Below are 25,059 nucleotides of genomic sequence, written 5' to 3'. Positions count from 1 at the left end.
TTTTATATTGATGGATTTGATTTGCTTTAATTCATTAAGGAATTTTGCATCAATGTTCAAGCAGGATATTATTTTGTAAGTTTCCAAGTAATGTATTTGTTTTATTATAGTATTAGGATAATGCTGGCCTCATAGAATGAACTGAGACATGTTTTAGCCTCAATTTTATGACAGAATTTTTAAAATTGGCATTATTTCCTCTTTCTCTCTTTCTCTCTCTCTCTCTCTCCTTCATTCTTTCAGACAGAGTCTCACTCTGTCACCCAGCCTAGAGTGCAGTGGCACAATCTCAGCTCACTGCAACCTCCACCTCCTGGGTCTAAGCGATTCTCCTGCCTCAGCCTCCTGAGTAGTTTTGATTTTGATTACAGGTGTGCCCCACCATACCCAACTAATTTTTTTTTTTTTTTAAGTATAGACGGGGTTTCACCACATTGGCCAGGCTGGCATCAAACTCCTGACCTCAAGTGATCCGCCCACCTCAGCCTCCCAAAGTGCTGGAATTACAGGCATGAGCCACCGTGCCCACCCTAACTTAGTGATTTCTTCTTGAAAATACTTGAAAGAATTCACCAGTGCACCTTTTTGAAATTTGCATTGTTTCTTCTATAAAATACTTGATAGAATTCACCAGTGAAGTTATCTGAGCTAGAAATTTTCTTTGTATGAGAGATTCTAACCACAAATTCAATTACTCAAATAGATTTAGGGCTATCTGTTAGCCCACAATGATATCTACCTCCTGTTACTCACCCCCTTGTATAGTCCCTTCCCACATTATACCAAGGTTGGTCTGTGTGATCAATAGAATAGAGCAGAAGTGGTGTTATGTCACTTCCAAGATTAGGCTTTTAAAGACACTGCTGACTGGGCATAGTGGCTCACGCCTGTAATCCCAGCACTTTGGAAGGCTGAGGCTGGTGGATCACCTGAGCCTAGAGAGGTCAAGGCTGCAGTGAGCCATGATCCTGCTACTGTGCTCCAGCTTGGGCAACAGAGTAAGACCTTGTCTCAAAATAAATATATATATTTATACTTCAGAATATTTGCTTCAATGAATGTCAAATAATGAACCTGCCTACCTGTTTTGATCTGACTCCTACTTCATAGGCCTGGCTCCCAAGTCTTGCCATAGACATAGGTTCCATGCTCCTTATCCAAACAACAGAGATAGTTTTTTCTTCTTCCTTCCCAACAGAGAAGGAAATGCAGAAAAAATGCTGACCTGAGGTTGTGTAGGTATGTGTAGAGGAAGAGGTGAGGTTGGGTTCAGAAAGGGAAGAAATACTAAATGACTGGGTATAGGCAGAGAAGAGAGAAAAGAAATGAAAATATGTTCAGGCTCCTCTACTCTTTCAAGGCAGGAACTGGACCTTATACTTTGCTTTCATTTTCTGTACCTAGGACAGTCATTTCCTTCTAATAGTGACTTAATACATTATGTTGACTCTTTGCCATTCTGTATCTTGTCAACAAAATTTGCAACTCAGACATTAATACTCTACTTATTGGTTATGCTTACTGATTATGCTTGACACTCACCACTCAGGTTTAGCTGCTGGAGATCATTTAAAGATAGCAAAGATGGTGGAATATAACTTATTTGATTATTGTATGCATGTAAACTAACCAAATTTCTCAATTCTCCTATATTTCTTGGAATCTCTCTGATTGCATTATTTGAGATATCAAGTTCTTTAAGTTGAGTCATATTAGATAGCTCTCCTGGAAGTCTTGTTAACTGTAACAAAGATTAAAAAATTATACTTTTATAAATACATCTTTGCATGACTAAAACTTTTTCTAAAATCAAATGAAAGAGTTTTGTCTGTTTTTGTTTTTGTCTTAAAAAGGACATATTTTTATTATGTCACAAATTCTTTGTAACTGACTCTCCCTTCTGGCTAAAACCCACAAGATATTGTGCGACATCCAAGTACCTCCCCAATCTGACCAATGCTTCTAATTCAACCCTGTGGCTTGCTACCCACTTTGCTCACATTCCCATCGCTCAGTGTTCATTGTCTCCTTATCCCTTTCCCCGCTCCCTAAATCTAACCGTGTTTTGACTTCTTTCCTGTCTTTTCCAACTACTCCATTCCACATTTGATCTCCTTATTCCTAGTCCTATCAACATTGCTTTTTTTTTTTTTTTTTTTTTTTTTTGAGATGGAGATCTCCATCTGTCACCAGGCTGGAGGGCAATGGCGTGATCTCAGCTCACTGCAACCTCCACCTCCCGGGTTCAAGCGATTCTCCTGCCTCAGCCTCTAGAGTACCTGGGATCACAGGTGCCCAGCACCACGCCCGGCTAATTTTTGTATTTTTAGTAGAACGGAGTTTTGCCATGTTGGCCAGGCTGATTTTGAACTCCTGACTTCAGGTCATCCTCCCACCTCGGCCTCCCAAAGTGCTGGGATTAAGGGCGTGAGTCACCTCGCCAGGCCCCATTGCTTTTTATTCATCTTTTGTGTGCTTTTTTTAGATTTTTAAAATGACATGATACACGTTTTATACTTTTTGTATGTGTTCTCAAGCACGAAATGCATTTTGACCAAATGTTTAATAATAGTTTGGCAATGTGACCTTAAATAAAAGTTTGGCAATGTGACCTTAAATAAAAATTCCTACTACAAAAAGTGTTGCAAAATTGCAGGAATTAAAATATTCTGTTAAGATGAAGAATACGCATATTTAGAGAAAATAGGGCCTTTATGAGTGGCTTTTGAAATAAAGGATGTTCTATGAACTAAACAATTTTGAATGTGTAGGCACCTCTGAAATAACTAAACAACAAGGTACATTCTGGATGTTGTGCTATATGTTCTTCTAGGTATAAAGGAAGCATAAGAAATAGTTTCCAACTTCACAGAGATTAAAATTTATTTTAGAGAACAGGATATATCCATATGAAAAAATCAGGAAATGGAATGAAGCAATAGGTAATCCAATGCCAAAATAATACAATTAATAACTGATGAATAAAAGTTTAGAAAAGGTTCATTACTACAAATCAGATAACTAAAGTAAAGCTTCATGTAAAAAGGAGAACTTGAATAGCCTCTTAAGAATGAATGGGGGCTGGGCTCGGTGGCTCACACCTGTAATCCCAGCACTTTGGGAGGCCAAGGCGGGTGGATCACAGGAATTCGAGACCAACCTGGCCAACATGGTGAAACTCCGTCTCTACTAAAAATAGAAAAATTAGCTGGACGTGGAGGTGAGTGCCTGTAATCCCAGCTACTCAGGAGCCTGAGGCAGGAGAATCACTTGAACCCAGGAGGCAGAGGTTGCAGTAAGCTGAGATCGCACCACTGTCCTCCAGCCTGAGTGACAGAATATCATGCATAGTCATGGCTAGTGAGAAGCTGACCAGTAAAGAAAGGTGATGCAAAGCAGAGGGAGATTTGTTTGGATAAGGAGCATGGAACCAGGCTATGGCAAGACTGGAGAGACGGGCCTGTGAAGTAGGAGTCAGATCCAAACAGGTAGGTGGGTTCATTATTTGACATTCAATGAAGGAAATATTCTTTAATTACCTTCTCAACATTTACTAGAGGTGGTGTCTGAGAGTTGTATGATGATAGGGTTCATATAGAAGGAAGGTTCCTGTTGGGCATCCTTCCTTTAGTAAAATAAAAGCCCTGTGATTAATCTGACCCTTCTTCAGTAATTGACCATCTGCTATTACATAAGTTAATTATTTGGGCATTTCATTTCCACCCCAAGGGGGTTATCAATGATATTTTCAACTACATGGGATATTCTTTTTGACAGGAGTTCTTGTAAATCATTTTTTCCATTTGATGACCTTTGCAATGATGTTGCAAATATGTGGACTGTTGCTTTGGGCAGCCACTCACTTTGAGTAGGCAACAGATATGCAGTTTGGATTCCTGACAGGCAAGTATGATACATGGAGAACAGTCCTCTGCAATGAAGTCTGACAGCTTTGATAAGGCTTGCTAAAAGGAAGAAACTCCTGGCATAAATCTATGCATGAAGTGAGTGATAACCAAGGACCAGGTTGTAGACAGTGACAGTGGAAAATGAGGGAGACAATCCGAAAGCTTTTTTAGAGGAAAAATGATACAATTTTGGTGTAAGATGAGGTATAACTGATGATGGAAAAGGAACAAGAATGATTTCATGAGTTTTAGCCTGGCAGGTTTAAAACAAAAACTGGCATCACAAACAGAAATGGAGAAGTTTTGAAAGGAGATGGAAGAAAAATGAGCTGACTTTGAAGTGATGTTGAGTGTGTGACAACAAAAGAATAGAACATGTATAATTTCCAGGAAAAAAATGGGAACTATGGAACTACAGCACTGGTGTGAGATCAGCTTTAGTCATGTAGACTTTGGGATAATGTGCATGTAAGTGACAGCAGGTGTGGTGAGAAAGGAGTTAATAAAAAAGAGAGAGTTAGGGACATCATTGGAGATACCAACAGTTATCTTACAAGAGGAGAAAATGAGTGAGATGATTATGAATCAGTCAATGAATTAACTGATTATTATATTGCAGAACTAAAAATTGTCTGTTAGTACAAAATCAACTTTCTAAATGCAAGGTGTATCATTATTCATTCCATCTGCTTAAGCAAGTATTCCCTGGAGTAGCTTTTCTGGAAATGTATTATATGATAGCTGTTATGTTAAAAATGGTCAAACAAGTTTGGGAAATATGGGAATATTTTGGGAAAATTAGTGCAAGACTCTTCAAAGCTTTTAATAGATCAGTATTCATTATTATTCTTTAAGAGAAGAACCCAGTGCTTCATAAAGCTATTTGATCACAGACACTGCTCCCCTCCTCCCTTTTTTTTTTTTTTTTGAGCAGACTCTCATGGAACTAGGGCTTTTAGGAGTAGACTTTGGGAAGTCCTGACTTAGATAACAGCTGTGTTCTTTTCATTTGTTTACTAACATCTTCATATAAATCAGTAATGTTTTAGTTTTTAAAAAATTATTTCCATAAAAGTTACTCCTAGAGTTTCAGTAAGATAAAATGCTAAACTCTAAAAATGTTAATTCTTATTGATCTAGTAATTCTTCAGGGAAAATTTCCTAAGGAAATAGTCTAAAATATGAAAAAGGCTATATTTATGGAAAAATTCATCACAGGATTATTATGAAGAAAAATTATAACATCCATAAATGCATAACAAGAGGATTAGATCTATAAATCATGTACTGGTTATAACAATTTATTGGGAAGATGATTATATCAAAGAGAAATGCTTATTGGTTAAAAAAAGAAGAATTTAAAACTGAGTGTGTAGTCTTTTATAATTTCTTATAAAACCATATGCATAACGGGAAAAAAAGACTAAAAGTTGTGTCAGCGTATGTCAGTAGTTAAAATACAATGATATGCTTGTGGAATGATTTTTGTTTTAATTTTATCACTTTCCAAACTTTCAGTAATGTGTTTATATGACATTTACAACTTTAAAACTCCTTTTACAATTACACCGAAACAAAAAGGAATCTATAGAATTGTCAGCTTTCATTCCTTCATATTTCATTTTAATGAAATATTTTCCTGTACAGCTTTTGTGTTGTGAAGTGTATTTATAAGCCATGTTTGGTGGGGAGAGGGAAGCCTTTCATTTAAAAAATAAACTATTCCAGCTCAATTTAAAACACACATATGGTACACACAGATACACCACAGCTTAAATTCTGATCCTCTCCAGTCTCTCCTTCCCCACAAAGCCCACAGTCTCTTACCTTTCTCCCTTTTATCTGACTTATATTCAGCTGTTCCAGTGATTGAAGTTGGCACAGTTCAATAGGAAAATGTATAAATTGATTGCTTGAGAAGTTTAATTTCTGGATTCCTTTTAAATTACAGATGTCTGAAGAGATTTTCTGTAATTGGTTTTCTGAAAGATCAAGTACTCGCAAATTTTCTAAAGTACACAATTCTCTAGGGAAAGTTTCAAATTTATTACAGCATAAAATAAGTACATGGAGTGATATCATATTAGAAATAGATGCTGGAATTTTCTTTATTTGGTTTTTACCAAGATCCAGGTATTTAAGATTAATAAGAGAACAAAAGTGCTCAGAAAATATGAGGAGTTTGTTTTCACTCAATTCTAAATGAAGCAGTTGTTTACTGAAAGATATATCCGCAGGTATTTCTGAAATATAATTTCCATTAACACTCAAATAATAAAGAGAATCTAAAGCACACAGTCCCAATGGAAAATACATTATTTTGTTATAATTCAATTCAATTTTAATTATTTTTTGGCAGTTTTTTATTTCAATGGGAACACCTGCGATTATGTTTCCTGAAAATTCTAGACTGCATATATTATTAAGATGTGAGATACTGTCAGTTATTTTTACCATATTATTTCTGTTTACATGAAGTTTTCTTAAATTGTTAAGCTTATGGATGTTCTTAGGAAGTTCTGTTAATTTATTATCACTGAGAGTAAGGCATTCCAACATTGCACAGCAACATATTTTCTCTGGTATATTTTTCAATAAATTTTTATCAAGTATAAGAATCCTAAGTTCCCTGAAATTCTCAATTTTGTGTGAAATAACTTCCAATTTATTGTCGGCCAGTTGGAGTTCTTTTATTTTGAGTAACTGAAAAATTTCTACAGCCAGAAAGGTAAGCTTATTATGATCCAGTAAAAGTGTTTCTAAATTTTTAAGCTCCCTAATTTCTTTTGGCAAACTGCTGATCAGGTTTCCAGTAAGGTCTAGTGAAATTAACTTTGGAAGGAAGCACAGAGCTTTAGGAAATATTGTTAATTGATTATATTCCAAATTGAGAACCCGCAAGTATTTTAAACTAGGCAGAGTATCTGGTATATGCCTTAACTTATTTTTACCCAAACTTAAAATTTCCAAGTTTCCAAGACATTCTAAGTCAGAAGGAAAATTTTCAATGTAATTGTTATAAAAAAAGAGTTGTCTGATATTCCCAAGCTGAGATATTTCTTTAGGTACATGTGATATGTGGTTGTGACTGACGTTTAATATCCTTAAATTATGAAGTAACTGAATTTCAGATGGAAGTGATGATAATCCATTTTCTTGCAGGGATAGAATTTCAAGTCCTAGCAGATCACCTGAGTCTGCCCCTTGAAAAGTTTTGATTTGATTCTTGTCTAAATATAGATGTTTTACATATTTGATTTTTAAAATGTCCTTAGGAAATTCCTGTAAACCCTTGGCCTCAAGGTTAACTGTAAAGTTATCTTTACAAGTTGTTTCTAAGCCAAGATGTTTCTGATTTTCTTCAGAGACTTGTGGACTAACTTCTACTGTTTCATGAGATAGGAAGTTAACCAAAGCCTGATATTCTGCAATCCTCCCAGTTAGTGATGATAAACTCTGTGAAGTTTCTGTTCTAGTGCTTGTTTCAGAAAATTGAAGATTTTTCTTTTGTTCTTCATTTCTCTTAGACTTGCTTCCAGAGGAAGATGTTGACTCTAATGTAATCTGTCTAGGATGTGTTTCATAAATCTGGTTAGAAGATTTCCCTTCCAGGTAATCAGAAGCTTTGTTTATCAAATTTGATGTTTCTTTAATAAAGCCAGGCTCCTTCACTGACTGTGATCTAGATTCTTTCCTAAATTGACTAATAGTATCCTCTAGCTCCTCTGACATACTCTCCTTTTCAGACATCTTATTTGCTGATATGTTTTATGCCAATACAAAATTGTAACTTGATTTTAATTTTCATGTTATTTCCTTTGAATCTACAAAGCAAACATTGAAATTAAAAGAAAAGATGTAATAGAGATGTCAAAATTACAAATAAATCTTAATACAACTATTTTATTTTATAAGAAATAATTTAATACAAATACAAATAATACATTTATAACAAACTAATTTTATATATAATTCCTGGTTAAGGATGGTTTATTGATTGCATGTACTTATCACATGTTACTCTTGAAATCACTTTAAAATTACAGAAAGAAACAAAAAAGATCAAAGAAAATGAGAAAAAAGCCCAAGGGAATGAGAGGATTCAGTAAATTTCATGGAAAACATAAAAGGGGGCCAGGCACGGTGGCTCACACCTGTAATCCCAGCACTTTGGGAGGCCGAAGTGGGTGGATCACTTCAGGTCAGGAGTTGGAGACCAGCCTGGCCTACATGGCGAAACCCTGTCTCTTCTAAAAATACAAAAATTAGCTGGGCGTGGTAGTGCGTGTCTGTAATCCCAGCTACTGGGGAGGTTGAGGCAGGAGAATTGCTTGAACCTGGGAGGCAGAGGTTGCAGTGAGCTGAGATTGCACCATTGCACTCCAGCCTGGACAACAAGAGCAAAACTCTATCTCAAAATAAATAAATAAATAAATACATAACATAACATAACATAACATAACATAACATAACATAACATAACAGGGAGAGCCAGTGGCCTACCATGCCACAGGTAAAGAGTACCATTCTCATTGTGAACACTGGATGTTTACATATGGTACTAGTGTCTTGCTGTAACAAATTCAGTGCATTATGACAATTTTCTTAGGGGTAGAAGTGAAACGTCTTAAGAAAGGGTGCGCTTTCTGTAAGAGTAAACTAGACATCAAACAGTCCTTGCATGGATTGCAACCTACCTGAGACTTCTGAGTGACTCCCGTGGTACCAGCACCAGCTGGGTAGCACAACTCCTCAGAAGTCTGGGTCCCAGCTCTGTAAGTCCCTCCTCCAAGCTTGCAGTTTCTAAAGACCCAGTATATTCCCTTTGTCCCTTCAGCCTTAGGGATGGTAACTACTTCCTATGTTTACTATCTCTGTGTTGCTGCAGTTCCATCTTTACCTTTTTAGTTCTCCAGTACTTGTCTAAGCAATTTCTTACATTAAATCCTGTCAAACTGGCATGGTTTGGGTATTCAGTATTTCTACTCTCCCAGAGAGTAGAAAAAGAGGGAACATCTTCCAACTTGTTTGATGAGGCTAGCACTAACCTCAATATCAACACCTAACAAGGACAATATGAAAAAGAAAATTACAGGCCAAATTTACTCAAGAACAAAAATGTAAAAATTCTAAACATTAGGAAATTATTCTAAATATTATAAAGCCATCAATATATAAAAAGCATACTACTTCATGAGTCAGTTGCATTTGTCCTAGGAATGCAAGTTTGGATTTAACAATAGAAAACTAATGTAATTTGCCACATTAAGAGATTAAAGAAGAAAAACTCATGTAAACATTGCAATAGATGTAGAAGTACTTGATAAGTTGTAACATTTTTCATAATTTACAAAGTAGGAGTAGATGGGAATTTATTTAATCTGCTAAAGGGTATCCATAAAAATCTGCAGTAAATATCATATCTAGTGGTGAAACACTGAAAACTTTTGAGATTGGAAGCTAGAAAAGGTTATGCTCATCATTACTTCTATTTAACATTGTACTGAGATAGTAATTAGCCAGTGGCATAAGGCAAAAAGAAAAGGTATATGGATTAAAAAGGAAGAAATAAAATGGTCATTAGTCACAGATAATATAATTATATATGTAGAAAATCCAAGTTCATCTACAAGTAAACTATTAGAATAAATAAGAACATTAAGTAATATTGCTAAATACAAAGTCAACATACACAAGTCAATTTTCTTTTCTTTTTTTTTTTTTTGTGGGGACAGACAGTCTCACTCTGTCTCCAGGCTACAGTGCACTGGTGCTATCTTGGCTCACTGCAACCTCTGACTCCCTGGTTCAAGTGATTCTCCTGCCTCAGCCTCCCGAGTAGCTGGGACTACAGGTGCGTGCCACCACGCCCAGCTAATTTTTGCATTTTTAGTAGAGATGAGGTTTCACCATGTTGGTCAGGATGGTCTCGATCTCCTGACCTCGTGATCCACCCGCCTCAGCCTCCCAAAGTGCTGGGATTACAGGCGTGAGCCTGTAAACTTTTTAGTTTTGGTAATTGCACTATGATTATGAAAAATGTTGATATTAGGGGAAGATAGATGAAGGGTAGAAAGGAACTTTCTTTACTATTATTGCAATTTTTCTGTAAGTCTAAAATTATTTCAAAATAGAAACATTTTTAAAGTGATCTGAGCTAAAATGTTCTAAACTGTTTTTCATCTGGGGTAGTTAAGAAGTTATTCTGCTTGGCTGGGTGCAGTGGCTCACTCCTGTAATCCCAGCACTTTGGGAGGCCGAGGCGGGTGGATCACGCGGTCAGAAGATCCAGACCATCTTGGCTGGATGACAGGGTGAAACCACGTCTCTACTAAAAATACAAAAAATTAACCGGACGTGGTGGCGGGCGCCTGTAAGTCTCAGCTACTCGGGAGGCTGAGGCAGGAGAATCGCTTCAACCCGGGCGTCGGAGGTTGCGGTGAGCCGAGATCACGCCATTGCACTCCAGCCTGGGCAGTAAGAGCAAAACTCCGTCTCAAAACAAAACAAAACAAAACAAAAAAACTATATGAAAAAGTCTTTCTCTCATTGTTTTCACAAGCACTAAGAGTCTCATTTAAAAACATGGCTGGGCGCGGTGATTCACGCCTGTAATCCCAGCACTTTGGGAAGACGAGGCGGGCAGATCACTTGAGGTCAGGAGTTCGAGACCAGCCTGGCCAACAGGGTGAAACCCCATCTCTACTAAAAATACAAGAATTAGCCGGTCGTGGTGGCGCGCGCCTGTAATCCCAGGGACTCGGGAGGCTGAGACAGGAGAATCACTTGAACCCAGGAGGCAGAGATTGCTGTGAGCTGAGATTGCACCACTGCACTCCAGCCTGGGCAACAAGCGCAAAACTCCGTTGCAAAAATACATATATACATACATACATACATACAAATATTGCCAATTTGGTAGGCAAAAATATATGCAAATTCTGTTTTAACAAATATTAATAAAGTTGAACAATGACCCAATGTAATTTGTTACCTATCTGAAAGACAAGCACATTCAGGGAGTTACAGCACTTTTTCATGTCGTGCAGCATCAATAAATTGTTTTCTAAATGTAGAAAAAGAGACAGTACAGGCTAACACAACGTGGGACAACATGCAAAGCCATGGGAAGTGGGAAAATGGGAGAGAATCTGGGCGTGGCTTACAGGGCCACTAAAGTAAGACAAACCCTTCGCTTCACCTGTGGCCTCCCGCGGCGGCTGCGGCTCCTTTGCGGGACCGGTAGAGGGCGCGCGCGGTTGAGTCCAGCAATTGCGAGGACCTCAGCGGCCCGGCACTGATGCCTCTCTGGACCGTGGCTCCTCTTTCCCAGGCGGAAAGCCCTCCGCTCCGCTGCGCCCCAGCTCGGCCGCACCCACTGCGCGTTTGTGAGCTCGCCATCGGTCACACTGGGATACTCGAGGAGGAGGCGCGGGGCCTCCATTCAATTCCCTAAGAGGGACCCGCGCTGGCCACTGCAGGCGGGTGGAGAACGCGCGTGTGAGTCTTTGGCTTTCGTACCAGAATCTCCCTGGGAGATTTTACAAGCCCCTCCAATGTTCTGATTGAATTGGTCTGGGGGTCGGTCCAGGCATCTAACGAGCAGCCGGGATGGAGAATTACGTCTGGATTCTGGTCCTCAGAAGTTCACTCACGTTAATCAACCCGCGTCGTGGCATTGTCTTGCTCCGAGGCCCTTCCACTGAGCTTTATTTTCCTGCCTGATTTAGGGGTCCGCTAACAGGATAAACAGCGGACCATACAGGCACGGTGAAAATGGCATTTGGTGACGTGGAGGACCCAGCTTGCCACCATTGAGGCAGCTCTCCTCAGGTTCTTTCGTCTTGGTTATCCCCGAGCTATCTTCAGGAGCCGACAGGCTACCCCACCCCACGCCCGGAATGAAGGCCAGTAACTGGAGGCCAGGAATAATCAAGCACGCTCTCATTGCAAGGAGGTGACGATTGTGCCCCTTTAAAAGGGATGCGTGAGACCATGAGGATTTGGAGTTTTGGAGGCGGATCTGCCTTTGGGGAGTGAGCGTAGGGCCCTAAGAGGTGGTTGTGCTTTGAGACAGTTCCCGGGGTGATGTGTCCCATCATCCAAACATTGCAGCAGAAGTCAAAGTTACAGAAAGACTCTAGTTTACTTCCAGCTTTAACATTACCAAAATACGGTATTTGTCAGAAAACATGTAGTATCTGTATAATTTGAGAATGTAATTGAAGAACTCGATATAGAGCTTTTAGAAAGGGGAAATAGAAAACTTAAAAAGAATCTTGCTTGGTTTATTGATACCAACATCTAAAATATAACAAAATGGAATAAACCAATGAGTTTTATACTATGATTGAAATAAAATGCCACTATGTTCTTAAGAGTGCTAGTTTAACAGGAAATCTCCAAAGCATTATTATCCAGACTCATCTCAAAGATTCACTTTTCATTTGCATGAGCCCTTGCTATTTGGAGGGTAGGAGGGTGCACCTCGTTCTGGTGGCTGCCACCTTGATGAGGAGACACTCCTTGTTAACAGGATAGTTAGCCCACGGCTTTTCCCAGCCCCATTTTCCACACCCAGTAAATTGTTTTAGTTTATGGACCTCAGCTGCAGTTGCAATCATCATCAAATTCCAATTTTGAATTTAAAGGTGAATAATGAATGCAATGAACGTTCTAGAATTTATGAAGGGCAGTGATGTTCCTTTTTATCTAATACTTCTACATGTGTAGCCTTTCAGCATGCTATTTTGTGGACTGAATTTACAAATTGTCATTTGTTTAATGAACTGTAAATATAACATGATGACTAATTGAAAACACATACAATTTGCTGGTATTCCAGAAGTCTATGGATTTTGTTGTTTTGTTTATATAAAAGGCATTAAAAGCAGCTGCTTAGTATACTTACCTTCTTTACTCCGCATAGGGTAGAGGTGAAAAAACCTTCTTAAGCTTAATTTGGCAATTTATGTAACCTTTTGTTTTTGGAATACAGTTTTCTTCCCCTTTACATTCCTGTTCTTTAGAGAGCTTAAATCCTAAGTTTCCGACTTGTGATTTAAACTCCACATGAGATAACAGGTTGGAATTTTATCTTTAATAATTTTATTTACAACTCAAAAGTTTTAAGTTTCAAAACATTTAGTCATAGTAACTCCTATAATAGTGTTTATTTAATCAATCTTGGAGATTTTCTATTTCTGTATCTTTGATATATTTAACTATCCATTTGACTGTTAATGACTAAAAAAGGGGGAAACATTAACTTTACTGCAATCAGGAAAACTCTTTCAAACTGTTATACAAAAGAAAATATATGGTGTATGAACACCCATGTATTTTAAAATAGTAAATAACAGGTAAACCAAAGCTCAGATAAAATACAACTTTTAAATATATATATATAATTAATTGTTAGTGAACTGGCTAAAATAAAGATATAGGTTGGCTTTTCTTCCTCCTAATGGTTATGTGTACAAAACTAAATTTAGTATTAATTTAAAGCAAAAAACTCAGAAAGGGAAAATGGCACACATTTGATTTAGGTGAAAATTATTCGCTCATTTTTCTATCTGCAGGTGATTTATCATTTTTGGTTCTTTCCTTTCCACTGTCCAACTGGTATATAATCAGTAAATACAAACAAAAATACCAACATCTGTAAAATATAACTAGGAAGGCATGCTACAAAAGCATAACATAGCATATTCCAAAAGTCAACAAATGATTTGCTGGTTACTGGACTGAAATTATACTTACCTTATTTGCTCATAAAATTGAGTTCATGGCATAATTATATAATTCTGTGGCAAAGCATTTGGTATGCTCTAGGGGAGACATGTTTTAAAAACAATTGCCTTGGATTTTTTAAATTTTAAAAATAATTTCAAATTTTATTTTTAATTCAGGGACATGTGCACATTTGTTACATGGGCATATTGCATGATGCTGCAGTTTGGGGTATGATTGATCCCATCATCCAGGTACTGAGCATAGTGCCCAATAGTTTTTCAACCCTTACCCCCATCCTTCCCTCCCACCTCCAGTAGTCCCCAGCGTCTATTGTTGCCATCTTTATGTACATAATTACCCAGTGTTTAGCTCCCACTTGTAAGTGAGGGCATGCGGTATTTGGTTTTCTGTTCCTGAACGAATTCACTCAGGATAATGCCCTCCAGTTGCATGCATGTTGTTGCAAAGGACATTGTTTCATTCTTTTTTGTGGCTGTGTAGTATTCTATAGTGTGTATGTACCACATTTCCTTTATCAAATCCACCGCTGATGGGCACCTACGTTGATTTCATGTCTTTGCTATTGTGAATAGTACTGTGATGAACATACAGGAGTATGTGTCTTTTGGGGAGAATAATTTATTTTCTTTTGGATATATACCAAGTGATGGGATTAATGATCAAAGGGTAGTTCTAAGTTCTTTGAGAAGTCTCCAAACTGCTTTCTACAGTGGCTGAACTAATTTACAGTCCCACTCATAGTGTATAAGCATTTCCTTTTCTCCAAAGCTTTGCCAGCATCTGTTTTTTGACATTTTAGTAATAGTCATTCTGACTGGTGTGAGGCGGTATCTCATTGTGTTTTTGATTTGCGTTTCTCTATTATTGATGTTGAACATTTTTCCATGTTTGTTGGCCGCTTGTGTGTTTTCTTTTGATAAGATCTGTTCATGTCTTTCGCTCATTTAATAGGGTTTTTTTTTTTTTTTGCTTGTTCAATTAAGTTCTGCATAGATTCTTTAGAATTTTAGACTTTTGTCAGATGCATGGTTTGCAAATATTTTCTCCCATTCTGTAAGCTGTTTACTCTGTTGATGATTTCTTTTGCTGTGTATAAGCTTTTTAGTTTAACTAGGTTCCACTTGTCAATTTTTAGTTCTGTTTCAATTGCTTTTGAGGACCTAGTCAAAATTATTTCCAAAGGCTGATGTCCAGAATTGTGTTTCCTAGGTTTTCTTCTAGGACTCTTATAGTTTGAGGTCTTATATTTAAATCTTTAATCCATGTTGAATTAATTTTTGTATACGGTGATAGTAAGGATCAAGTATCATTCTTCCACATATGGCTAGTCAGCTATCCCAGCACCATTTATTGAGTAGGGAGTTCTTGCCCCGATGCTTATTTTTGTCAACTTTGTTGAAGATCTGATAGCTGTAGGTGTGTGGATTTATTTCTGGGTTCTCTATTCAATTCCATCCGTCTATGTGTCTGCTTTTGTACCAGTACCATGCTCTTTTGGTTACTGTAGCCTTATAATTTGAATTCAGGTAGTGTGATCCTCTAGCTCTGTTCTTTTTGATTAAGATTGCTTTAGCTATGCAGGCTCTTTTTTGGTTGCACATAAATTTTAGAATGTTTTTTTTCTAGCCCTGTGAAAAACCACATTAGTAGCTTGATAGAAAGTGTTCAATCTGGGCCAGGCAAGGTGGGTCACACCTATAATCCCACCACTTTGGGAGGCCAAGGTGGGTGGCTCACTTGAGGTCAGGAGTTTGAGATCAGCCTGGCCAACATGGTGAAATCCCATCTCTACATGGGAAACCCCGTCTCTATTAAAAATACAAAAATTAGCTGAGTGTGGTGGCTTGGGCCTGTAATCACAGCTACAAGGGAGGCTGAGGCAGCGGAATCACTTGAACCCAGGAGACGGAGGTTGCAATGAGCTGAGATCGTGCCACTGCACTCTGGCCTGGGTGACAGAGCAAAACTCCATCTCAAAAAAAAAAAAAAAAAGGTGTTCAACCTGTTGAGTGCTTTGGGTGGTGTGGCCATTTTAACAATATTGATTCTTCCAATCCATGAGCATGGAATGTTTTCCCATTTCTTTACATCATCTATGATTTCCTTCAGCAGTGTTTTGTAGTTCTCCTTGTAGTGATCTTTCGCCTCTTTGATTAGATACATTCCTAGGTATTTTATTTTTGTTTATGGCTATTGTAAATGAGATTATGTTCTTGATTTGGTTCTCAGCTTTAACATTTTTGGTGTACAGAAATGCTACTGACTTTTGTACACTGATTTTTGTATCCTGAAAAATTACTGAAGTTATCAGTTCCAGAAGCCTTTTGGTGGAGTTTTCAGGGTTTTCTAGGTATAGAATCGTATCTTCAACAAAGAAAGTTTGACTTCTTTTTATATTTGGATGCTTTTTCTTTCTTTCTCTTACCTGATTACTCTGGCTAGGACTTCTAGTTCTATGTTGAATAGGAGTGGTGAGAGTGGGCATCAGTTTTCAGTTCTCAATGGGAATGTTTCCAGTTTTTGCCCACTCAGTATGATGTTGGCTGTGGGTTTGTCATAGATGGCTCTTATTTTGAGGTATGTTCCTTCGAAGCCTAGTTTCTGGAGGGTTTTTATCATAAAGAGATGTTGGAGTTTATCAAAAGCTTTTTCTGCATCTATTGATATGATCATACAGTTTTTGTTTTTAATTATGTTTACGTGGTGAATCCCATTTACTGATTTCTGTATGTTGAACCAACCTTGCATCCCAGGAATGAAACCTGTGGTTATGGTGAATTAATTTTTGAATGGGATGCTGGATTCAATTTGCTATTTTTGCTGAGGATTTTTGTGTCTATGTTCATCAGGGATATTGGCCTGTAGTTTCTCTCATTATGTCTTTGTCAGGTTTTGATACCAATGTAATGCTGGCTTTGCAGAATGAGTTAGGGAGGAATCTCTCTTCCTCATTTTTGTTTTTTTTTTTTTTTTAAGAATAGTTTCAGTAGAATTAGTACCAGCTCTTCTTTGTTTATGTCTGGTAGAATTCAGCTGTGAATTGGGGTTGGTTTGGGGCTTTTTAAAGATTTCCATCTGGTTTGGGACTTTTTAAAGATTTTTTTTTTTTAAATTACTGATTCAATTTTGGAACGCAATACTGGTCTGTTCAGGGTTTCAATTTCTTCCTGATTCAATCTTAGGAAATTGTGTTTCCTGGAACTTAACCATTTCCTCTAGATTTCCTAAATTGTGTGCATACAGATTTAATAATAGTCCCTGAAGACCTTTTGTATTTCTGTGGGAATGGTTGTAATGTCATCCTTGTCATTTCTGTTTATTTAGATCTTCTTTTTCTTTGTTAATATAGCTAACGGTCTACCAATCTTGCTTATCCTTTCAAAAAAAGTTTTTTTGAAAAGATAAAAAAATTGTTTTGTTTTTCACTGATCCTTTGCATAGATTTTTGGGTCTCAATTTCATTCCGTTTGGCTCTGATTTTAGTTATTTCTTCTCTTCTGCTATCTTTGGGGTTCATTTGTTGTTTTTCTTGTTCCTCTAGGAACAAGATGGTTAGATGGTTAATATGAGATCTTTCTAACTTTTGGAGGTAGGAGTTTGGTGCTATAAAATTTCCTCTTAAACTGTTTTGGCTGCATCCCAGAGATTTTGGCATGTTCTTTGTTTTCATTTATTTCAAAGAATTTTAAAATTTGTCGTTTACCCAAAATCATTCAAGAGCAAGTTGTTTTATTTCCATGTTGTCATATGGTATTGAGAGATCTTCTTGGTAGTGATTTCTATTTTTATTCCCATGAGAGTATGGTTTAGTACGGTTTTGACTTTTTGAATTTATTGAGACTTTATAGTTGAGCATGTGGTTGACTTTGGAGTATGTTCCATGTCCACATGAGAAAAATACATATTCTGTGGTTGATGGGTGAATTACTCTGTAGATATCCAGTAGGTCTAATTGGTCAAGTGTTAAATTTAAGTCCAGAATTTCTTTGTTTTCTGCCTTGATGATCTGTCCAGTGCTCTCAATGGGGTGAAGTCCCCCACTATTATTGTGTGACTCACTCTTTGTAGGTCTAGAAGTACTTGTTTTATGAACCTGGGTGCTCAAATATTGGGTGTGTATATATTTACAATAGTTCAGTCTTCTTGTTGAACTGAATCCTTTGCTATTATGTAGTGCCCTTCTTCATCCTTTTTTACTGTAGTTGGTTTAAAGTCTTTTATCTGATATAAAAATAGCGACCTCTGTTTTTTGTTTTCTGTTTGTGTGTCAGATCTTTCTCCAACCTTTTACTTTGAGCCTATGGGTGTTTTCATGTTTGAGAAAGGTCTCTTGAAGAGAGCAGATGGATGGGTCTTCTTTTTTTTAATCTAACTTGCCACTCTGTAACTTTTTTTTTTTTCTAAGATGGAGTTTTGCTCTGTCGCTCAGGTTGGAGTGCAGCAGTGCGATCTTGGCTCACCACAACCTCTGCCTCCCGGGTTCAAGAGATTCTCCTCCTTCAGCCTCCCGAGTAGCTGAGATTATAGGTGCAGGCCACCACACCCAGCTAATTTTTGTATTTTTAGTAGAGATGGGGTTTCACCATATTGGCCAGGCTGGTCTTAAACTCCTGACCTCAGGTGATCTGCCCACCTCCCAAAGTGCTGGGATTACAAGGCATAAGTCACTGTGCCTGGCCTCACTCTGTGGACTTTTAAGTGCGGGTGTTTAGACTATTTACATTCCAGGTTAATATTGTTATGTGTGGTTTTGATCCTATTGCAAAGCTGTTAGCAGGTTGCTCTGTAGCTTCTATTGGGTGGTTGCTTAATAGGTCTATGGGCTATGTACTTAAATGTGTTTTTTGGTAGCATGTATTGTTCTTTCACTTCTATGTTTAGAACTCCCTCGAGGATCTCTTGTAAGGCTGGTATAGTGGTAAAGAATTCCCTTCACGCTTGCTTATCTGGAAGATTTTATCTATCCTTCACTTATGAAGCTTAGTTTGGCAGGATATATCATTACTATTATTGAGACAGAGTCTCATTCTGTCACTCAGGCTGGAGTGCAGTGGCATGATCTTGGCTCACTGCAACCTCTGCCTCCCAGGTTCACGTGATTCTCATGCCTCAGCCTCATGAGTAGCTGGGATTACAGATGTGCACCATTACGCCTGGCTAATTTTTATATTTTTAATAGAAATGGGGTTTCACTATGTTAGCTAGGATGGTCTTGAACTCCTGGTCTCATGTGATCTGCCAGCGTCAGCCTCCCAAAGTGCTGGTATAACGTGTATGAGCCCCTGCATCCAGCTATATTATTTTAAACTACATAATTTTGTTCCATTTTTTTAGGGTACTTTTAGAAAACTGTAATTTTTTCCTTGTTGAATTGTAATGCATACAATTTACTCCCCAGGCAAGTAGGGAAAAATACCAGTAAAGCACAGCAAATAAGAAAGTGGGGGCAGCAAGCTCATTCTTAGGTGGTCTCCTCAATGTGGGATCATCAAAAGAGTGGCAGTAAACCTTTTTGAGGCTGGGCGCAGTGGTTCACGCTTGTAATCCCAGCACTTTGGGAGGCTGAGGTGGGCAGATCACTTGAGGAAGGAGTTTGAGACCAGTCTGGCCAACATTGTGAAACCCTGCCTCTACTAAAAATACAAAAATTAGCCAGGTGTGGTGGTGCACGCTTGTAATTCCAGCTGCTAGGGAGATGGGAGAATCACTGGAATCCAGGAGGTGAAAGTTGCAGTGAGCCGAGATAGCGCCACGGCACCCCAGCCTGGGTGACGGAGCGAGACTCTCTCAAAAACAGAAACATTTTTGAGACTGCTTTTCAGGGCTGGCCAAAATATATTCCCGTATGTTGTCTCAGTCTTGTGCTATCATTGAATTTTATTAATGCAATCAGTTTTTATTATTCCATATAATTTTAACTAATAAGCTTCTGTTTTCCATATTTGTTAGGAAAATTTGTATTTCCCCATTTCTAAAATTCATTTGCATTTCCAAGCATACAACTTCTCTGTTAATCTTCTTTGACCACTCACTAAATGGATTTTGGGTACAGACATATTTCCAGTTAAATCTTTATATATTTTTGGCTGGGCACGGTAGCTCATGCCTGTAATTCCAGCACTTTGGGAGGCCAAGGTGGGTGAATCACCTGAAGTCAGCAGTTCGAGACCAGGCTGACCAACGTGGTGAAATCCTGTCTCTACTAAAAATACAAAAATTAGCTGGGCATGGTGGCCCATACCTGTAATCCCAGCTACTCTGGAGGCTGAGGCAGGCAAATCGCTTAAACCCGGAAGGCAGAGGTTGCAGTGAGCCGAGATTGTGCCAATGCACTCCAGCCTGGGCAACAACAGTGAAACTCTGTCTCAAAAAAAAAAACAAAAAAACAAAACAAAAAAAAACCCAACTTTATATTTTTGAATTTTCAGAACTTGGTTAGCAAGTGCTGATTCTTTAAGTGTATTTTGAAATCTGTCCAGTAAAATTTCCTTTGATAATCAGTTCTGTGATTTTTGACAAATATACTGAGTATGTCAATCACAATCAGAACATCCTCTCCCCTACCACCAAATTTCTCCATGCTGCCCCTTTATATTTCCACATTCCCCCCACACCTATCCTTAACCTTTGGTAACCACTATCTGCTTTCTGATCCTGTAGTTTTGCCTTTTCCAGAATGTCATCCAAATGGAATGTTACGGTATACAGTATAACCTTTTGAGTCTGGCTTCTTTCAGTTAGCATAATGCATTTGAGCTTTATCCATGTTGTTCATCAATAGTTTTTCATTGTTGAGTATGGTATGCCATTATATGGATGTACCTGAGTTTATTCATTCATTCAGTGAAGGACATTTGGGTTGTTTCCAGTTTAATTATGAAAAAATTAATGTATTCTACAAACATCTGCATACGAATTGTGTGAATATAAGTTTTAGCTGCTTGGATAAATAACTGGGAGCCGAATGCTGGGTCCTACAGTATATTTAACTTACAAGAAACTAAACTGTTTTCCAAAATCTTTGTTCCATTTTGCATTCCTACTAGCCATCTATGAGTTCCAGTTGCTCCAGATCCTCATTCTTTTGTTTTGCTTTTGATGTTTGTTCATGTACATTTAAAAAGCATTTTATTCACCTATCCCTCATACTCATTTAAGAAATATACATAAGCGAATGTGCTCTGACACTAAAATATGCTGGTCTGCTTTTCCCTAGCAATATTAAATGTTCTTTTAATATTTAATTTTTGCCCATATAAAATGTATTGGACACACAGTATGGAGAATAGTGCCAAGCTATTTCTTTTCTATACTGATATTCACTTAACAGGATGCTTTGTAGATTGTCCTAAGTTTGTCCATTTCTCAAGTGTTTTCATTCTTTTGCTTGCTTCTCACTGTGCTCTCTTCCTGGGTGGCTTCAAATCTATTCGTGGAGTTTCAATTGTCATCTCCTGAGAGCCTTTTGAACCTGGGAACCCTATTGTCTACTGACCATCTCCATCTATGTGTCCCTTGGGAGTCAGGAACTCAACACATTTCTTCAAAACTTCCTCCTCTATTCCCTATTTTAGGCAGTATATGGTACCATTTTCCCAGATGTCCAGGACAGAAAGAGGATAATTACTCATTACTTCTACCTCTTCCTTATTTCCCAATCTAAAAGGTCACTGGGCTTTGTCAAAATATTCTTTTCTCCCATTGCCATTATCTCAGCTTAAGGCCAGATTGCATTATACCTTCTTGCTCAGAACTACCTCTTTGAGCCCTTCTGTACACTGATCCAGGGTGATCTTTCGACACACACATCTGAGCTAATCAAGTCCTAAAGGCTCCAATGACTCCTTATTAACAGGAAACACAACACCCTTCAAAACTTGATCCTTTTTTTTTTAACCACTCCACCTATCTCTTTTATCTGACGAATGTCTGAATTCAAAAGCCAGACTGCCAGATGTTGAATTCTGACACTCCAACTTACTAGTTTTTGACCTTACACAAATAACATAGCCTCTCTCTATACAGCTGTGTTCAAAGTTATACAATATACAAAAATGAAAACATTTACATCACTTTGTTAGAAACTATGGCTCCTAAGATTTTAAAGATAGAAAACAAGTATTATTTTATGTTTTTATTATAACCATACATCACGTATCTAATTGACTTATGCTCTGGAGTTTGGCTGCCTAGGTATGAATCTGAGCTCCACCACTCATTAGCTTTAGAAAGTAATTTAACCCAACTTCAATTTTCTTATCTGTAAAATGGGAATAACAGTATCTGCCTCATAGTGATTGTTGTCAGGAATAAATGAATTAGTATCCCAAAAGTGCTTCAAATAATGCCAATAGTGTAGTAAGCATCATTTAAAGTAGTAGCTATTATTATAATTTAAATAATTGGGACATAAGTTCCTAATTTCCCACCCACGTGGGTAACCTTCTAATGAATCCTGAACAACCTAGTGCTTCCTTTTATTACAGAAATTAGCACAATGTATTGAAACTGTTTTTCTCATCTACACCCTAAGATGTCTGAAAGATATTTCTTTGTCTTAAATACTCTGGCCTCTAAGATCCCCAAGAGCTTGATGCCTCTGCTTTAGGGATTTTACAGTCTGCCTATGCCTCCCTCTCCAAATACCATAAATAACACTAGAGGCTTTCTGACATGCTTATGAATACAAACATTAAATGAGAATCATACCATCATAAATGGATTTTTGGTGAGAAAATATTTTCTTGCATGCACTCAAGCCTCTCTCTCTCTCTCTCTCTCTCTGTCTCTATCCATCTATCTATTCTCACACGCACTCAAGCCTATCTTGTCTATCATCTAATCCTTGCATGCACACAAGTCTATCTAATCTATTACCTACCTACCTACTTACCTACCTACCTACCTACCTAGAGTCAGGGGCTTGCTCAGTCACGCAGCCTGGAGTACAACGGTGAAATTATAGCTCACTGCAACCACAAACCCCTGTGCCCAAGAAATCCTCCCACCTCAGCCTCCTGAGTAGCTGGGACTACAGGTGTACACCACGACTCCTGGCTATTTTTTATTTTTGTAGAGATGGAGATCTTGCTATGTTGCCCAGGCTGGTGCGGTCTTGAACTCTTGGTCTCAAGTGATTCTACCACTTTGGCCTTCCAAAGCGCTGGGATTATAGTGTAAGTAACCATGCCCAGCCTCAAGCCAATTAAGTGCCTTACCAGTTTTCTATACATTGCAGCAAAAACAAATTATGCTTCGACATAAATTATTTTCACTGAGAATACCATTTTCTATGTTAATGATAGGGCAACATATTGCGTCCCCAATCTGTTTTTTGCATATATAAATTATTTTGGAGGGCCAGACACAGTGGCTCATGCCTGTATCCTAGCACTCTGGGAGGCCGAGGAGGGTGTATCACCTGAGGTTAGGAGTTTGAGGCCAGTCTGGCCAACATGGTGAAACCCTGTCTCTACTAAAAATACAAAAATTAGCTGGGCATGGTGGTGTACGTCTGTAATCCCAGCTACTCAGGAGGCTGATGAGGCAGGAGAATTGGTTGAACCTGGTGGGTTGGAGGTTGCAGTGAGCTGAGATCATGCCACTGCACTCCGGTCTGGGCAACAGAACGAGACTCCGTCTCAATCAATCAATCTTCTTTTAGAGTTTTTGCCATTGATTTCTAAGGATCAAATAAAAAATCTAAATTTTATTAATGCAATTCTTCTATTAAATTTGGTCAATAACTGGGATGTTTTACTTTGTTGAATATTTCCATCAAGTCTAATTTTTCTAGGGTCAATTTTGACAACTTTTTTGTTTTTTTTTCTTTTTTTGCCCATCATTGGCTAAATTTTGGCAATTTTTAATCTTGTGGTTCTTCGGTAAGTTTTCTCTAATACATTTATCATGTGCAGTATTAACTATTCTGGTTTTATTTGTATAATAAAAATTAATTTGTTGTGATTTGGATAAACAATTACTTGAATTTGGATCACAACTGAAAATGAGTAATTGTAAACCCCCTTATCAGTTCTCCAGGTCTGTCTTTTGGGGTCAAAACATCTCACCTCATTTCCCTTCCAGCTGTACTGTGTTCACATAACTAATTCCAGCTCACATGTCAGATGCCAACTCAAGCATCTCCTGCTCAGGAAAGCCTCTCCTGATCCCTACTAGATCAAGGGTTCCTGTTAGGCTGAGATTTTTTTTTCTTTCATCACAATAATTAGAGTTACAATTATATATTTCCATGATAATTTACTGTCTCCCTCAGACTTTGTTCTCTGAAAGCAGGGATTTTGTTTTCCTTACCACTGGGTCCCTGGCACATAAAAAGCATTCAAATTTACTGAAAGAATGATGAAAAGAAAATGGTATCTTATCTTGATCCCTAGAGCACATATAATGCCTGATCAATACTAGGCATTCATTAAAAGCTGTTTAGATTTCCCTATTTTTATTTCTGGATTGTTATGGTCTGAAAGATAATGATCGATTTTTTTTTCTCAATACTAATTTTTAAAATTGAATTTTTAATGCTATATATTTTTAAGCCTTTAATAGCTATGCTACTCTAATAGTCTCCTATTCCTTTCTTATTAGGGCTGTTACACTGTACATCCCCAGGAGGGTAAACTGTATTCCACAGAGCAGGAGGTTGTTTGATGTGGTATCACTGCATCCTCACTTCTCTCTGTGAAAGGAAACTCATTAGGCTATCTCCTAAAGTTGCTTATAATTACAGTTCTAATCCCTAGCTGTACATCTAAGTATATAGACTACTTTAAGAACAGAAATGCTTGGGCCTCACCCTAAAATTATTGAATCAGAAAGTACTGAATTCCCCCACACAACTGAGGAGTTAGGAAACAATGGGAGCGTACGATGAGTATGGGAGAAGTGGTCAGACAATAATCTTGATAGGCAGCTTAGCAACAGTGTACTAAGGGCCTTGGTTTCAATACTAAATAATTCGGAATTTAATTCTACATATAGTGGTAACCACTAATGATTTTCACAGTGTAATGAAATAATCAGACTGACGAGAAAGCTTAACTTGGCATCAGTGTGGCAGATAGGCAGGAAGCATATAGAGCCTGAGTCAGGGGTAGGAAGCTACTACAAGCTAAGGAATGGATGGTGAGGACTTGAACTAGACTGGCTGCAGTGCAAGCAGGGAGGAAGGAAATGAGAAAGGACTCCCAAAACATCAGACAGGACTTTGATCCACAAAATATGTAAGTTGGGGAAAGGCTGAACACCATAACAGTATTTCCAGGCTAAGCAACTGAATGCAGTTTGATGATGTCATTAACAAAATAGGGAATATAGTGGAAGGATAGAATGGAGCAAATAGAGGAAATAAATTCTATTTCCAGTTACGATTCAACTG

General features: G+C 37.9%; 1 protein-coding gene across 1 annotated transcript in view; it reads right to left on the bottom strand.

Annotated features, from left to right (window-relative positions):
• Positions 1-24,872, bottom strand: part of LRRD1 (leucine rich repeats and death domain containing 1) — a 38,367-nt gene extending 13,495 nt beyond the window's left edge. The window contains exons 1-2 of the mRNA XM_007982187.3: positions 5,736-24,872; positions 1,543-1,741 (exon numbers count right to left, since the gene is read on the bottom strand). Coding sequence (XP_007980378.1) covers positions 1,543-1,741; positions 5,736-7,658 — 2,122 coding nt within the window. The 5' untranslated portion in view covers positions 7,659-24,872. The remainder of the gene's footprint in view (positions 1-1,542; positions 1,742-5,735) is intronic.
• Between the last annotated feature and the right edge of the window lie 187 nt (positions 24,873-25,059).

This window comes from Chlorocebus sabaeus, chromosome 21 (genome assembly GCF_047675955.1).
Source record: "Chlorocebus sabaeus isolate Y175 chromosome 21, mChlSab1.0.hap1, whole genome shotgun sequence".
Taxonomy (NCBI): domain Eukaryota; kingdom Metazoa; phylum Chordata; class Mammalia; order Primates; family Cercopithecidae; genus Chlorocebus; species Chlorocebus sabaeus.
This window is presented reverse-complemented; position numbering and strand designations above follow the sequence as displayed.